Below are 17,822 nucleotides of genomic sequence, written 5' to 3' on the forward strand. Positions count from 1 at the left end.
CCTAGACTCCAAGTATAACTTCTCCAGAATGACAATCATACAAAAGGAGAAGTTCATGAGGCTAAGATGTTTATGAAGACATCTCAACTTGCAGTTTAACAAAAACAAACATTATTTCCCCTTTTGGTCTACTCTGGAACAGTTGGGACATGTTTCTGCTTATTTGGTGCAGCAACTCCAAAATAGCAAAATATATTAAAAAAAAAAAAAAAAAAAAGAGGAACCAAGATGGCAGACTAGAAGGACGTGTTCTCACTCCCTCTTGCGAGAACACCAGAATCACAACTAGCTGCTGGACAATCATCGACAGGAACACACTGGAACTCACCAAAAAAGATACCCCACATCCAAAGACAAAGGAGAAGCCACAATGAGACGGTAGGAGGGGTGCAATCACAGTAAAACCAAATCCCATAACTGCTGGATGGGTAACTCACAGACTGCAGAACACTAATACCACAGAAGTCCACCCACCGAAGTGAAGGTTCTGAGCTCCACATCAGGCTTCCCAATCTGGCGTTCCGGCAACGGGAGGAGGAATTCCTACAGAATCAGACTTGGAAGGCTAGTGGGACTTCGACAGGACTGGGGGAAACAGAGACTGCACTCTTGGAGGGCACACACAAAGTAGTGTGCACATCAGGACCCAGCAGAAGGAGCAGTGACCCTGGGGAAGACTGAACCACACCTACCTGCTAGGGTTGGAGGGTCTCCTGCAGTGGCGGACAGTGGCTGTGGCTGACCGTGGGGACAAGGACACTGGCAGCAGAAGTTCTGGGAAGTACTCCTTGGCGTGAGCCCTCCCAGTGTCTGCCACTAGCACCACCAAAGAGCCCAGTTGGGCTCCAGTGTTGGGTTGCCTCAGGCCAAACAACCAACAGGGAGGGAAGCCAGCCAGCAGTCAAGCGGATTAAAGTTCTACTGAGCTCTGCCCACCAGAGCAACAGTCAGCTCTACCCACCACCAGTCCCTCCCAACAGGAGACTTGCACAAGCCTCCTAGATAGCCTCATCCACCAGAGGGCAGACAGCAGAAGCAAGAAGAACTACAGTCCTGCAGCCTGTGGAACAAAAACCACATTCACAGAAAGACAGACAAGATGAAAAGGCAGAGGGCTATGTACCAGATAAAGGAACAAGATAAAACCCCACAAAAACAACTAAATGAAGTGGAGATAGGCAACCTTACAGAAAAAGAATTCAGAAGAATGATAGTGAAGAAGATCCAGGACCTCGGAAAAAGAATGGAGGCAAAGATCGAGAAGATGCAAGAAATGTTTAACAAAGACCTAGAACAATTAAAGAACAAACAAACAGAGATGAACAATACAATAACTAAAATGAAAACTACACTAGAAGGAATCAATAGCAGAATAACTGAGGCAGAAGAACAGATAAGTGACCTGGAAGACAGAGTGGTGGAATTCACTGCTGTGGAACAGAATAAAGAAAACAGAAGGAAAAGAAAAGAAGACATCTTAAGAGACCTCTGGGACAACATTAAATGCAACAAGATTCACATTTTAGGGGTCCCAGAAGGAGAAGGGAGAGAGAAAGGACCAGAGAAAATATTTGAAGAGATTATAGTCAAAAACTTCCCTAACATGGGAAAGGAAATAGCCACCCAAGTCCAGGAAGGGCAGAGAGTCCCATACAGGATAAACCCAAGGAGAAACATGCCGAGACACATAGTAATCAAACTGGCAATGTTACAAGAGACAAGGAAGGACACTACATAATGATCAAGGGATCAATCCAAGAAGAAGATATAACAATTATAAATATATATGCACCTAACATAGGAGAATCTCAATACATAAGGCAACTGCTAATAGCTCTAAAAGAGGAAATTGACAGTAACACAATAATAGTGGGGGACTTTAACACCTCACCCACAACAATGGACAGATCATTCAAAATGAAAATTAATAAGGAAACACAAGCTTTAAATGACACAATAGACCAGATAGGTTTAATTGATATTTATAGGACATTCCATCCAAAAACAGCAGATTACACTTTCTTTTCAAGTGCACAAGGAACATTCTCCAGGATAGATCACATCTTGGGTCACAAATCAAGCCTCAGTAAATTTAAGAAAATTGAAATCATATCAAGCATCTTTTCTGACCACAACATTATGAGATTAGAAATGAATTACAGGGAGAAAAACGTAAAAAACACAAGCACATGGAGGCTAAACAATACATTACTAAATAACCAAGAGATCACTGAAGAAATCAAACAGGAAATCAAAAATTACCTAGAGACAAATGACAGTGAAAACACGATGATCCAAAACCTATGGGATGCAACAAAAGCAGTTCTAAGAGGGAAGTTTATAGCAATACAAGCCTACCTCAAGAAACAAGAAAAATCTCAAATAAACAATCTAACCTTACACCTAAAGGAACTAGAGAAAGAAGAACAAACAAAACCCAGAGTTAGCAGTAGGAAAGAAATCATAAAGACCAGAGCAGAAATAAATGAAATAGAAACAAAGAAAACAATAGCAAAATTCAATAAAACTAAAAGCTGGTTCTTTGAGAAGATAAACAAAATTGATAAACCATTGGCCAGACTCATCAAGAAAAAGAGGGAGAGGACTCAAATCAATAAAATTAGAAATGAAAAAGGAGAAGTTACAACAGACACTGCAGAAATACAAAGCATCCTACGAGACTACTACAAGCAACTCTATGCCAATAAAATGGACAACTCGGAAGAAAGAGACAAATTCTTAGAAAGGTATAACCTTCCAAAAATGAACCAGGAAGAAAGAGAAAATATGAGCAGACCAGTCACAAGTAATGAAATTGAAACTGTGATTAAAAATCTTCCAACAAACAAAAGTCCAGGACCAGATGGCTTCACAGGTGAATTCTATCAAACATTTAGAGAAGAGCTAACACCCATCCTTCTCAAAGTCTTCCAAAAAATTGCAGAGGGAGGAACACTCCCAAACTCATTCTATGAGGCCACCATCACCCTGATACCAATACCAGACAAAGATACTACAAAAAAAGAAAACTACAGACCAGTATCACTCATGAATATAGATGCAAAAATCCTCAACAAAATACTAGCAAACAGAATCCAACAACACATTAAAAGGATCATACACCATGATCACGTGGGATTTATCCCAGGGATGCAAGGATTCTTCAATATATATCAATCAATCAATGTGATACAGCATATTAAAAAATTGAAGAATAAAAACCATATGATCATCTCAATAGATGCAGAAAAAGCTTCTGACAAAATTCAACACCCATTTATGATAAAAACTCTCCAGAAAGTGGGCATAGAGTGAGCCTACTTCAATATAATAAAGGCCATATACGACAAACCCACAGCAAACCTCAGCCTCAATGGTGAAAACCTGAAAGCATTTCCTCTAAGTTCAGGAACAAGACAAGGATGTCCACTCTCACCCTTATTATTCAACATAGTTTTGGAAGTCCTAGCCACGGCAATCAGAGAAGAAAAAGAAATAAAAGGAATACAAATTGGAAAAGAAGTAGTAAAATTGCCACTGTTTGCAGATGACATCATACTATACATAGAGAATCCTAAAGATGCCACCAGAAAACTACCAGAGCTAATCAATGAATTTGGTAAAGTTGCAGGATACAAAATTAATGCACAGAAAACTCTTGCATTCCTATAAACTAATGATGAAAAATCTGAAAGAGAAATTATGGAAACACTCCCATTTACCATTGCAAAAAAAGAATAAAATACTTAGGAATAAACCTACCTAGGGCATCAAAGGACCTGTATGCAGAAAACTATAAGACACTGATGAAAGAAATTAAAGATGATACCAACAGATGGAGAGATATACCATGTTCTTGGTTGGAAGAATCAATATTGTGAAAATGACTATACTACCCAAAGCAATCTACAGATTCAATGCAATCCCTATCAAATTACCAATGGCATTTTTTACAGATCTAGAACAAAAAATCTTAAAATTTGTATGGAGATACAAAAGACCTCGAAGAGCCAAAGCAGTCTTGAGGGAAAAAAATGGAGCTGGAGGAATCAGACTCCCTGACTTCAGACTATACTACAGAGCTACAGTAATCAAGACAATATGGTACTGACACAAAAACAGAAACATAGATCAAGGGAACAAGATAGAAAGCCCAGAGATAAACCCACGCACCTAGGGTCAACTAATCTATGACAAAGGAGGCAAAGATATACAACGGAGAAAAGACAGTCTCTTCAATAAGTGGTGCTGGGAAAACTGGACAGCTACATGTAAATGAATGAAATTGGAACACTCCCTAACACCATACACAAAAATAAACTCAAAATGGATTAGAGACCTAAATGTAAGACCGGACACTATAAAACTCTTAGAGGAAAACATAGGAAGAACACTCTTTGACATTAATCACAGCAAGATCGTTTTTTTTTTAATTTTTTTTTTGTGGTACGTGGGCCTCTCACTGTTGTGGCCTCTCCCATTGTGGACACAGGCTCCAGATGCGCCGGCTCAGCAGCCATGGCTCATGGGCCCAGCCGCTCAGCGGCATGTGGGATCTTCCCGGACTGGGGCACGAACCCGTGTCCCCTGCATCGGCAGGAGGACCTTCAACCACTGTGCCACCAGGGAAGCCCAGCAAGATCTTTTTTGACCCACTTCCTAGAGAAATGGAAATGAAAACAAAAATAAATAAATGGGACCTAATGAAACTTCAAAGCTTTTGCACAGCAAAGGAAACCATAAACAAGACGAAAAGACAACCCTCAGAATGGGAGAAAATATTTGCCAACGGACAAAGGATTAATCTCCAAAATATATAAACAGCTCATGCAGCTCAATATTAAAAAAACAAACAATCCAATCCAAAAATGGGCAGAAAACCTAAATAGGCATTTCTCCAAAGAAGATATACAGATGGCCAAGAAGCACATGAAAAGCTGCTCAACCTCACTAATTATTGGAGAAATGCATATCAAATCTACAATGAGGTATCACCTCACACCAGTTAGAATGGGCATCATCAGAAAATCTACAACAACAAATGCTGGAGAGGGTGTGTAGAAAACGGAACCCTCTTGCACTGTTGGTGGGAATGTAAATTGATACAGGCACTATGGAGAACAGTACGGAGGTTCCTTAGAAAACTAAAAATAGAATTACCATATGATCCAGCAATTCCACTACTGGGCATGTACACAGAGAAAACCATAATTCAAAGAGACACATGCACCCCAATGTTCACTGCAGCACTGTTTACAATAGCCAGGTCATGGAAGCAACCGAAATGCCCATCGACAGACAAATGGATAAAGAAGATGAGGTACATATATACAACGGAATATTACTCAGCCATAAAAAGGAACGAAATTGGGTCATTTGTAGAGACATGGATGGATCTAGAGACTGTCATACAGAGTGAAGTAAGTCAGAAAGAGAAAAACAAATATCGTATATTAACGCATATATGTGGAACCTAGAAAAATGGTACAGATGAACCGGTTTACAGGGCAGAAGTTGAGACACAGATGCAGAGAACAAACGTATGGACACCAAGGGGGGAAAGTGGCGGGGGTGGTGGTGGTGGTGGTGTGATGAATTGGGCGTTTGGGATTGACAGGTATACACTGCTGTGTATAAAATTGATGACTAATAAGGACCTACTGTATAATAAAATAATAAAAATTTTAAAAAAAGCATTTGTGAAAGATACTGTGGTTTTCAAAACTTGCATTACTTTCTCTTTTATGTCTCCTTAATTTTTCCTATTTAATGCACATGTATGTATTTACAGTGAGTTTGCATTTATTTTTTGTTTTGTTTGTTTTAATTATTTTATTTGGCTGTGTCGGGTCTTAGTTGCAGCCCGCGGGATCTTCATTGTGGCAGGCAGGATCTTTTTAGTTGCGACATGTGGGATTTGTTTCCCTGACCAGGGATCAAATCCAGGCTCTCTGATTTGGGAGTGGGGTGTCTTAGCCACTGGACCAGCAGGGAAGCCCCCTGCATTTATTTTTTGAAAACAAAAGTGGAATTATTACCATGCAATAGATCTATGTATTGGAAGCCCCCTGCATTTATTTTTTGAAAACAAAAGTGGAATTATTACCATGCAATAGATCTATGTATTTTTTTTAATTGAAAAGTCAGAAACTTTGTATGTATCTCCTACCATGGTGTCTTGGTTTGTTTGTAAAGCAGAAAATCTAATTTTACATTTGTCCAACAATGATTTGTTTATGGGATTGCTTATTTAATAGCATCTGACTGTCTTGGGTATAACTACCAGTGTTCCCCCATTCAGAACATTTGGGGAGGGGTATCACATAGATAGATGCCTTTTTTTCAATAAATAAGGTGAGTTAGCAAGTTGCTGGTAATCAACAGCTATCTGCTCATTCTCTGTATAAGCAACAGGAAGAAGTGTCACCAACTGGTGTGCCACACTAGAACTTAAAATGGGTTTCCCACAAAAACAAGGTTTATAAAATGGTGAATATATAGAGTTAAAATAGTACAATGAGAACTATGTTCCAGATATGTTAAGAATTATTTATTCGATACATATTTATGGACAGTCTGCTCTGTACCAGGTACTATTCTAGGCACTGGGTGACAACAATGAACAAAACTCAAGCAATAGCTTCCACAATAACATGGATTAGAATGAAGGCGGCAAACGTTTATTCATATTCTGAGAAGCATCTTTTCAACTTATTTTTCTAACATCAAATAGTAGTTAGTTAACTGTTAAGGGTGACTTGAGCCTTTGCTGCTTTGATTGCATGTTACACATTTAATTCTAAATATAAATTAGAACCTATACCAAGGGCTAACTTTAGGGAAATCAGAGTAATCATAACAGAAATAAGGAGCAACTATTACATAAAATATAATTTTTCTCTCTTCCTCACTATCTTTTTATTCACCTTTCATGGGAATTTCTTCCTGCCCATATATACCCCATGGATTAGGTCAGGCAGATACCTGCCTTAATGGAGCCACAGGAAAACATGAGCATGGTGAAAGGGAAAGGGTGAATCCTCATGTCCTTTCAATTTTTATTGAGTGGATTTATGAGAAGCTGTTGAGGAAAACTGTCCTAAGCACTTTAAATTCAGCCAGCAGCTCAGCTGGCTAATGGCTTTATGCTCAGCAGAAGATATCGGAACCTCTCCCAGTGACCTGAGTCACGGAAATGGACCCCAGGTCAGAGCACTGCAGCCTAAACTTTCATCAATAACACTACGTACTCCTTCAAAGCTCTTTCAAAGAGATCCGCATGTTGATCACATTCTGGCAATGTGTTATCTGGTAGGTGGGGGATGAATTTAATGTATTATAAACTTGAAGCAGGGAGGGGTCCCTGCAGAAACCCTAGATGAATTTGATGGCAGAAAAGGGGAGGGTAACGGGCGGGACAAGGGAGCAGTGACTGGCTGGAGTCCCCTGGAGGAACCTGGAGGCCAGGGCTCTGCTTCTCAGTTTTGCTCAAGGTCCCACGTTACTCTTACCGGAGCCCTTGGTGGCGGCTCTCGGCGCTCACATCTGCCACACCAGCAGCGCACTAAAGAAAAACATGATCGTCCTGAGTCCACTAAAAGAGGAAGTAAAGCCAGTTTCTTTTTTGTTGTTGTTGTTAGAAAAGTGAAAATTTTAATAACCTTCCCTCCCTTCCCATTCTCCCCCTTTGCTGTGTTTTTAGTTTTAGTCTGATTGCTTTAACTGTTAACAAAAGAAAAAATACTTTCCCAAACTTTTCTTCTTAACTCTTCCAGATATCTCAGTTCCACCTGCTTTCTTATTTAGATTCCAAAACAAAAGGAACAAAGGAACCTTTTCTCACTTACATCTAGTACTTCCCTTTTTAAATAGTAAAAGTAAATACACATGGTTATTAAAAAAAAAAGAAAAAAGTCAAACCATACAGACAAGGAAGACCATAAAATGATAAGCAAAACTCTCCTCCCACCCTGAGCTCAGTTCCACTCCCCAGAGATAACCTCATAGAAATAATTTTTTCAGTTGACTGAGGTTTAGAATCCACAGTATTGCCAAATTAAAGGGCAGCATGATGGAGGAGTTGTTTCTAAACTAACACCTCTGTAAGCACAGTGTGGATATAAATTCTCCCCACTCCTCTTGTGTATCTGGGTCCGTAGACTAAGAAGTAAGAAGGGACTCAAAGCCCTGCCATGTCTCCCTCACTTTTCTCAAAGAAGGAAGACTCATAAATTTCCTCAGGACAGAAGCGTGAGACTCAGACCAGAAGTCAGAGAACTTAACTGGCCTTTGCTTTCATCCTTAGCACCCATGTTGTGGGAGCTAGAGGCACTCAGAGCCATGTTCCAAGACGTTTGTCCCTTGTCCCAACCCCCAGACAGTGCTTATTTCTGAGTTCCCTTCTTTTCTCTTCCCTTAGGAAGAAGAAAAGCCCACTCTCTGCCTGTTCAATGCTGTGACCCAAGAGACAATGCCCATAATGGAGAGCATTTCCCTTCTTGGTAAAAAAGTGTCTGATCTGAGAACACTGATAGCTCTGAGATGTGGATTCCCTGTGAGTGTCTTCTGTCTTCGGACCCCAGAGGGACTGGAGATGTATGACTGCAACACGCTCAGGGACTACCAGACAGACCTCAGTACCGCCCACTATATGTGATAGCAGCTACTACTCAGCACTCAGGTTCTTTGACACCAGACTCACAACAGAAGGAGGAGTTGTTTCTAAACTAAAACCTCTGTAGGCGCAGTGTGGATGTAAATTATCAAAACCCCTCTTTGGTGTCTGGGTCTGTAGGCTAAGAAATAAGAATGGTCACATACCCCTGCCATGTCTTGTTCTCTCTGCTCAAAGCAAGAGGACTTGTTAATATCCTCAGGATAGAAGACCAGGACTCAGATCTGTTTATATTTTTCTCTTTCAAAATATATTTCAAGCATATATAGAAGCAAGTTCTAGTAGATATTCTTTTTCCTCTTTTTAATGCAAGTGGTAGCATATGATACATATTGTTTGAACCTTGCTTTATGCGAACTCATTTTGAAATATTGTCAGTTATATTAAACAATCTTTTAATTAAACAGTATGAAGCCAATAATGTGCAGGCCAAACAGGTGCCTCAGTGAGCACCCTTCATCCCTGATGGACAGATTGCAAGCTCTCTTTAAATACTGTACTTCAGTCATGTCTGCTGCAGCCATACATTATTAAGCCAAACTCAAAGGACTGTCAGATTTGTTTTAACCATATTGGCAAATGGTTCAAACTTTATAGAGATTCTTGCTTGAGGTGAATAAGTTTTTGCTGACAGCACATCTTTAGGCAACATTGTGCTATAACATTTGCTGCAATGGAATTTGATTTCTCCCAACTTATAATCGGGCCTGTAGACATCCATGAATTAAGCAGTTTTGCTTTTTATAACTGCTAAATTTGCATTTATTGTCACTTTCCTGACTATTATGTTTGCTTATTCTTTCCTGTTATTTTTAACTGAGGCTCTCAAAACTTTGACATCAATTACCATCCCTGTTTTTGATCAGAGGAAGTGATGTTCTAGCAGTCGTCCTCAGAGTATCTTACTGTAAACACATATCTCCTCTGTGTGCTTGCTGGGGGATCAGCCCTGCACAGAACATGGTGGCGGCTGATTTAAGTAAGGGTACACAAGTGGCATTTGTCTTCGAGCAACTTATGACCTAGTTATTTAATGAAATGCCAAAGGATAAATGAGAAAACTAAGGTGACAGTTCTTCAGGCCTGTGCTGCTCAGATCATGATGTGACATTTTAGAGCACGAAGAGAATTTAGAAATGGCTTGGCCCAACATCTAATTTTGGTTTCTGGTCGTGTGCACACCATGCGGGATCTTAGCTCCCCCACCAGAGTGGAACCCATGCCCCCTGCAGTGGAAGTGTGGAGTCCTAACCACTGGACCACCAGGGAAGTCCCCCAACCCCTAATTTTTACAGATATAAAGACAGCAAAAAGGTTCTGAATGGTTAAATGATTTGCTCAGGGTGTGTCAAGGATAACGTCCCTTAAAATGACCCTCTAGGAAGGAGGTTTTTCAGATGTAAGTTTAGAGGCTCCAGCATGACCTGGGTAGATGGCTTTGGTCACCATGAGAACATAGGGCATGGGAGGAGGGGCAAGGAAAGAGGGAAGTCAAAGGAAAAGGAGGAAGAGCCTTTGACCTGCTTCACACCTTTGCCTAAAACACTCTTAGCAGTCTTTTTTTTTTAAATTTAATCCTTGTAAACATTTTATTTTATTTTTTTAATTTACTTATTTATTTTATTTTTGGCTGTGGCATCTTAGTTGCGGCATATGGGATCTTTCCTTGTGGCGCGTGGGCTTCTCTCTAGTTTTGGGCTTCTCTCTAGTTGTGACACATGGGCTCCAGAGCGCATGGGCTCTGTAGTTTGCGGCACACAGGCTCAGTAGCTGTGGTGCATGGGCTTAGTTGCCCCACGGCATGTGGGGTCTTAGTTCCCTGACCAGGGATCGAACCCATGTCCCCTGCATTGGAAGGCAGATTCTTAACCACTGGACCACCAGGGAAGTCCCCCTAGCAGTCTTTAAGTAGCCAGCCCACCTTTTTAAACTACAGGGTAAGGGAATCTTTGATCCGCCTCTCTTCCAGATTCTCCTCTTTCCAGTCAATGAGTCACCCCCGATGCTGTCAGGAGCTGAACCTTGACCCCTTTCCAAAGGCAGTGGAAAGTCAGGAGGTTTTGGAGAAGCAGTCAAAGAAAATCAAAGATTTAAGTAGCTCAATTAGTCCCTGCGCATACTAGCTCATACAGTAATATATAAAACTGCCTCTGCACTCTGGGCATTTATAGTAAAGTGGTAGAAATGAAGCATGCACATTTACTCAGTTATAATCCAATAAGCCAGATCCTTGTAGGCTGAAGGGCTCAAGGGAAGGCTTTTTGGAGAATGTTGGACTTGAGCACACAAAGATGCGAGAAATATGCATCATCTGAGAGGAGGAAGGGAAAACATTCCAGGCTTCTAGGCCAGGAGAAAAGCATGAGTCACAGGATCAAGAACATGGGCTTACATTTGCAGCAGCATGGATGGACCTAGAGATTGTCATACTGAGTGAAGCATGTCATACTGAGTGAAGCAAGGCAGACGGAGAAAGACAAACATCATATGATATCACTTATATGTGGAATCTTAAAAAACGGTACAAGTGAACTTATTTACAAAACAGAAATAGAATCACAGACATAGAAAACAAACTTATGGTTACCGGGGGGAAGTGGGGGTGGGGAGAGGGATAAATTGGGAGACTGGGAGTGATATATACACACTAGTATATATAAAATAGATAACTAATAAGGACCTACTGCATAGCTCAGGGAACTCTGCTCAATACTCTGTAATGACCTATATAGGAAAAGAATCTAAAAAAGAAGGGATTTATGTTTATGTATAACTGATACCCTTTGCTGTACAGTAGAAACTAACAGAACATTGTAAATCAACTATACTCTAATAAAATTTTTTAAAAATCAAAAAAAAAAAAGAATGTGGGCTTAATCCAGGGAAGACAGAAAGCAGGAGACTGTTCTGAAGAGTGGAGGGGCCTCGTGGAGACCAATGGGAATCTCACAGCTGAGGTCATATTGAGGAGGGTCTTAGAGGTGAGGTAACAGAGCACAGGTTTCATGTGCTTGCAAACAGAGCCATGTACATCCTGGAACAGGAGTGTTTCAATAGAAGTTTAATCTGGTGGCAGGCAGCATGAAATATAGAAAGGAGTGAGGAGAGCCTGGAAGTAGAGTGATATGCTCACTGGAGCTTTTGATAATCCCAGTATTAATTAATTCCACTAGGAATGGAAGCGACAAATCTGAGAAATTCATGAGAGAGAGACAGAGCATCGTGCTGGGTCACATCTAAGAAGAGGGAAATGCCAAGGCTCTGACGCTAGGACAGCAATGGTGAAATTGGGAAAAAGAGCTTATGCTTTGGGTCTTCAACTTTAGATATAAGGAAACTCAGAGAGTACATTTTTTTTTCCTGAAAATTACTCAGCTAGTTAGTGGCAAAGCTGTAAGTACAACTGAGTTCTTCTAATTCTACGCCACGACAAATATGGAGCTAGGGCTTGAGTGATGGGTTGGGTTAGCAGATATTGCTGTAGGCGTCCTGCCCATGGAGTTGGGGGTACAGCACGGTGAGAGGTGCTTTCCTTAGACAGTAAATACAGAGAGGGACATGTCAAGGGCCAAGGGCCTCGGTCAGATCAGATCCTGAAATCTAGGCGGGCTCCAGGGTCCCCCACCAGCCCTCAGGCCCCTTAGAGACCTACTGTGCCACTTTAATTCCTTTTATAAATGAGAAAACTGAGGCTCAGAGAAGTTAAGTGACTTGGTCAAGGTCATACTGGTAATAATTAGTCATCCTACACTCAGGACTGGGTTCTTTCCAACAACTTATACTGCCAGCCCAGTGTGTCTTTACTGATACCTATTTTTACTGTTGCTCTCTAAGTACTGATCAATATCTTGTTTTGATTCCTACTAGGGGAAACCCAAACCAGACAAATGGTTTCCACATTCAGAAAGAAAAAGTCCAAATCAGATAGGCAGATATTGATCCCCGAGTATGCATGAGGAATCCAGAAACTTGGGATATGGGGACCACAGCAGGAGAGGTTGGAGACGATTCCCTAGAATAGGCACTGTAGCTTGCACCTGCTTTCCTGCACAGCTTGGGCATGGTAGGTGGATTTGTAAGTAGAGAGTGGGTGAATCCAGGTTCTGTAGATATATACAATTTGGGGAGTCCACTTTAAAAAATGAAGAATAAAGAATTAGAAAGTTCATATAGAAAGAGGTCTTGAAGCATAATTCTCACTAATTTTACTTTCATTTCAGTTATAGATTTTAGTTGTATTTTCTGGAACAACATAGCATTTTTAAAATAAGTTTCTATTTTCTAGCAGAATGCCTAAGCTTATGAAGGAATGTAATGTGTGACAAAGGAGGCATTACAAAGCAATTGGCATGGAAGGATTATCCAATAAATGGTGCTGGTTAACTCACTTAGAAATTCTCTGGATATTCAAAAGTTGAGCATTAAGAGACAAGCCACCCATTGTTACCTTCGATCTTTGAGAAATTAAGACTGCTTCATTGCAAAAAACTGAAATTGATAGTTATAACACCTGTAACATTTGTTCACATAAAATACAGGGCTTGTTGGAGGTGCCCTAACTGATAAGAATTTAAATCACATAGTATTCTCTAGTTTTCAGGGCTCATCAGTAGTGGACAGGTTGAGCTAGGGAGAGCTGAGACCCTGAGGCTAGGCAACCACCTAGGGAAGTGCAGATGGGCCAGGAAGACCCCACCCGTAGACATCTAGCAAAAGGAGGTTAGCTTTAAATAGGTCCTGCTGGTGGGGGTCCTGGAACAGGCAGGTCAGTCTGCATTAGCAGTTGGTAAGATGGAGGAAGGCAGAGTGTGATCCAGGGAGATCCAGCAGGGACCCGGCAGGTGAACCATAGCATCAGAGCATCAAGGTAGCGAATGAATCAATGAACGAATGACATAAAAGGTGGGAAATGAGACAAGCTGGTTGCTGACACAGGAGCCTCTGTCAACATGTAACAGAAATCTAACCCCAGAGACTGGGGTTCGGAATAGGAACTCTCTGAGTTCCAGGCTCGGAGAACAGAGATGGAGCCTCAGTTATGAAACCCAAAAGGTAGAGTAGGATACTGAGGCTTGTGCTCTGGGGCACAAGGTGCGGGCTTGGTCTCTTATTCCTGGAGGAATAAGGCAAGTTACTAGAACAGGAAAACACCTGAGCGGGCTGAACAGGAAGAGCAACTTCCCATCAAACTTCTGAGCAGCTGGCCTGGACTCTTAACAAATCCCCTACAACTGAAATTAAGACTGTTCCGCAGGGGCTTCCCTGGTGGCGCAGTGGCTGAGAGTCCGCCTGCTGATGCAGGGGACACGGGTTCGTGCCCCGGTCCGGGAAGATCCCACATGCCGCGGAGCGGCTGGGCCCGTGAGCCATGGCCGCTGAGCCTGCGCGTCCGGAGCCTGTGCTCCACAACGGGAGAGGCCACAACAGTGAGAGGCCCGCGTACTGCAAAAAAAAAAAAAACAAACAAAAAAAGATATTGATGCCTAGACCCACTCCTAGCAATTCTGACTTAATTGGTTTGGGAGGGGGCTCAAGCAAGTATCAGCATTAAAAAAAAAAAAAAAAAAGACTGTTCCGTGGGCCTAAGACTGCTCTGGTCATTCAAATGGAGGCTATGCGGTCTCAGCTGTGGAGGACCAGGGAGGCTGGAGTATAGTGCCAGGCTAAAGCTTTCCAACGCTCATCTCTGAGTGGTTTTCATAATAAACTAAAAACATAGTAAGTCACTTTAGGCAGGAGATGAAATAAATGTACTTGGAGCACTGTTTGAAGTCTTTTGTTTCCAGTGCTATTCATAGAAATCAAATATTTTACAAGAAATTTTAAGTACAACAAGAAGTTTTAGAGAAACTAAATCTACTATGTCATGGATGATCCACATTCTGGAAGATGTTTATCTAGGCATTTCTAGAGTGTATTTGCAGAACTGCTACTTGGTCTCTACAGAATAACTCCGTAATTCTCCAGCAAAAAGAGTGAATTCTCCTAGCTGAGGCCAGACTTGTGAGAGTTAAGGTAGGTTAGGGCCTTGATGGCATTAATGCAGATCAGGCTCTGTGGGTAAACATGCACAGCAACTAGGAATCAACCCACGAAGGACAGTGAGGCCAAGGTCAAGAAATCCCAAACCAGAGTCAAGAGTAAGGGAAGAAGAGCTCCATTTCAAGATTACAGGTTGTAACGTAGGACGTCCAAAAAGGGAGGGATCAGCAGAAAGAACATATACTCGGATGTGTGTCTGCCTGTGAAGTGGATGCAAGAAGGGCAAGAGGGCTTCCCTGGTGGCGCAGTGGTTAAGAATCTGCCTGCCAATGCAGGGGACACAGGTTCGAGCCCTTGTCTGGGAAGATCCCACATGCCATGGAGCAACTGAGCCCACACGCCACAACTACTGAAGCCCGGGCGCCTAGAGCCCGTGCTCCGCAACAAGAGAAGCCACCGCAATGAGAAGCTCGCGCACTGCATCGAAGAGTAGCCCCTGCTCGCCGAAGCTAGAGAAAGCCCGCGTGCAGCAACGAAGGCTCAGTGCATCCAAAAATATAAATAAATAAATTTAAAAAAAAAAAAAGAAGAAGGGCAAGAGCTGGGAAGCAGAAAGGAAAGCAAGAGAAAGGCAGCGGAAAAGAGGAGGCTTCTGAAGCACTAGAGAGAATTCTAGAGACAAAAATTCCAAGCCAAATTCTACTCCCAGCTTGCTGAGTAGCTTCAGGTAATTCCCCACGGGCCTCAGCTTCCTAGTCTATAAAAGGAGACAATGGAGTGGGCTGGTCTTTTAGGATCTTTTTATCTTCAGCATTCTGTGACTCTAAGATTACTGCTGTTATGTTATCCTTCCTTTCTTCTCACCTGCAGGTATTTATGATGAACCTGTCTGAGCCTGAGGATAGGTGTGGATAAGCCAAGTCACACACTGTCCCATCACAGCTTTGGCATGCAACCTCTGGGGCCGCCATATTGATTCAAAGGCAGCCAATCCATAAGCTGTCCAGTGACATCATCTCTCCTAGCTGAGACAATTAGAGTCTTGCTTGGAGATAAGTATAACACAGAGGACAGGCACATGGGCCCGGCAGCCAGATTGTCCAGGTCCAACTCCTGGTTCCACTATTTACTGGTTATGTAGAAGCTGGGGAAGTTACTTCGTCTTACAGTGCCTCAGTTTCCTCAGATGTCAAATGGAAAAAATAATATAACCCATCACTTAGGGTTGTTGTGAATTTTAAATTATTAAATTGTTCATGTACTTAGAATAATCTAGAGCATATAGTAAGCACAATGAATATTAGCTATTCATATTCAATATATTACTGTTATTATTATTAATTATTAGTCTTGTGAATTCAAATTGGGAAATGTAGAGAGACAAAATTGGTTATCAGTAGGGTTGGAAAATGAAGTGTCAAGAAATAAGGTTGGGTCACGGCAAACGCATGTTGCATGCATGCCAAAGTTGTCATAGGACAGAAGCTGTAAGTAAGCAGGGCAGCCTGTCAGTAGAGAAAGGGAGAAGACACACAAAGAGACCTAAAGGGCATGAGAGAGAGTGAGAGAACCTGGGGCCCATGGGAGAGATGGGCAGTGGTCCATCTTGAGAGCTGTCTTGGTACCTAATGCATGCTAGACGTGGTCATTGTCTCAGTATAATAAGCCCCATTTTCTTGAGGGTCTCCTTGCAATCCAAGAGCATAACTAAAACAGAGCCCATAGACTGAGACATAATGCTTGGGCTCAAAGAGTTCTTTTAGTGTTTGTCAACTGGCAATCCCAAAGCAGAAATGTATGTTCAATAATAAAGACTTTCAAAGTATACTTTGAAACCAGTTGAGCAGTCATTTACCCTATCTGGGGAGGTGAGAGGATGGTGTTGTCAAGGAGGGCTTCCTAGAGGAGGTGATGCCAGGATTGCATCATAAACTATTGGTAGGAGGATGGGGGAGTCAGAAGAATTCAGACAGAAGGGACAGTAAAAGAAGATGCCCCAAATCCAGAAACAGCCTGGGGTACACACAGAAGTCCAGGCCAGCCTGCTGGGCTACTAAGGGTTAGGAGGGCAGCACATGGCCAGAACAGGTTTGAGGAGTGGCTTAGAACTTCATTTAACAAGTATTTACTGAGCACCTACTGTGAGCCAGGCACCATTGGGGAAAGCAAGCATAGAGCTGTGAGCAAGGGTAGCAAGGTCCCCACCCTCTTGAAGCTTGCATTTCAGTGGGTAAGGCAAGCATCATCCCATAAACAGAAAAATATCGAATTTTAAATAAAATTAAGGAATACGAAGTAAAACAAAGCAGGATAAGGGAATAGAGAGGGATGTGCTGAGGTGGGGAAAGGCTATTGCAGATGGCTGGCCAGAAGAGGAGATGGCATCTGAACAGAGACGTGAATAAAGACAGGGGGAGGCTGTGGGGAGCTTCCCGAGGTAGCTTTAGGTGAGAGATTATCTAGGCCTGAAATAGGGCGGCGCTGGTTAAGGTGGAGGTGAAGAAGCAGAGTTCTTCAACATTTGGGAAATAAACTTGTCAGGCCTTAGCGATTGTACAGATGTTGGGGGCATGAGAGAAAGGAAGGGATGAAGAACAACTCCCAGATTTCTAACTCAGGTAGCAAGGAAGGTAGTGGTGACACAACCTGAGACACAGAATACAGGAGGAAAAGCAGGTTGGGGATGAAAGGTGACAGGTCGTCCTTCAGAACAGTGGGGCCCTAGCATGATCCCTTAGATTGTGGTATCCCCAGCTGGGGAATCCAGAGCTGGAGCAGAGGCCTGGCTGGAATTTGGATTCAGGAGTGACTGGCCCATGGGTGATCAATGAAGCCATCAGCTGCACTGAGGCCGCCTGTCAGTCAGCCAACAAGCATGTAGTGAGCACTCGGCAAACGGCAGGCAGTGTGGCAAGTCCTGAAGGAGCGTCGTTTGTAGTGGGTCGTGAACAACAGTCTCCAAACAAGTAAAATGATTTCAAGTACTGATGATAGGGGCTGTGAAGAAATTAAAATAAGGTCACGGCATAAAGAGTATTGGAGGGGAGGAGGGGGTGGTGGCAGAGATTGCTTTAGCCCTGGTGGCCAAGAAGGTCCTCTGTGAGGACACGATGCTTGAAGGGAAAGCCGAGTAAGAAGGACACTGCCCTGTGAACTCTGGATAAAG

The 17,822-nt window shown here is 42.3% G+C and overlaps 1 protein-coding gene across 1 annotated transcript in view; it reads left to right on the forward strand.

Moving 5' to 3' along the window:
* Nucleotides 1-17,822, forward strand: part of ANKUB1 (ankyrin repeat and ubiquitin domain containing 1) — a gene marked incomplete at both ends in the record, with an annotated part of 40,455 nt that overhangs the window by 8,287 nt on the left and 14,346 nt on the right. Inside the window, one exon of the mRNA XM_082839204.1 lies at nt 8,420-8,636. Within this exon, the coding sequence (XP_082695330.1) occupies nt 8,420-8,636 (217 nt within the window). The remainder of the gene's footprint in view (nt 1-8,419; nt 8,637-17,822) is intronic.

The sequence above is a fragment of the Leucopleurus acutus genome (assembly GCF_964270905.1).
Source record: "Leucopleurus acutus genome assembly, chromosome: 5".
In the NCBI taxonomy this organism is placed as follows: domain Eukaryota; kingdom Metazoa; phylum Chordata; class Mammalia; order Artiodactyla; family Delphinidae; genus Leucopleurus; species Leucopleurus acutus.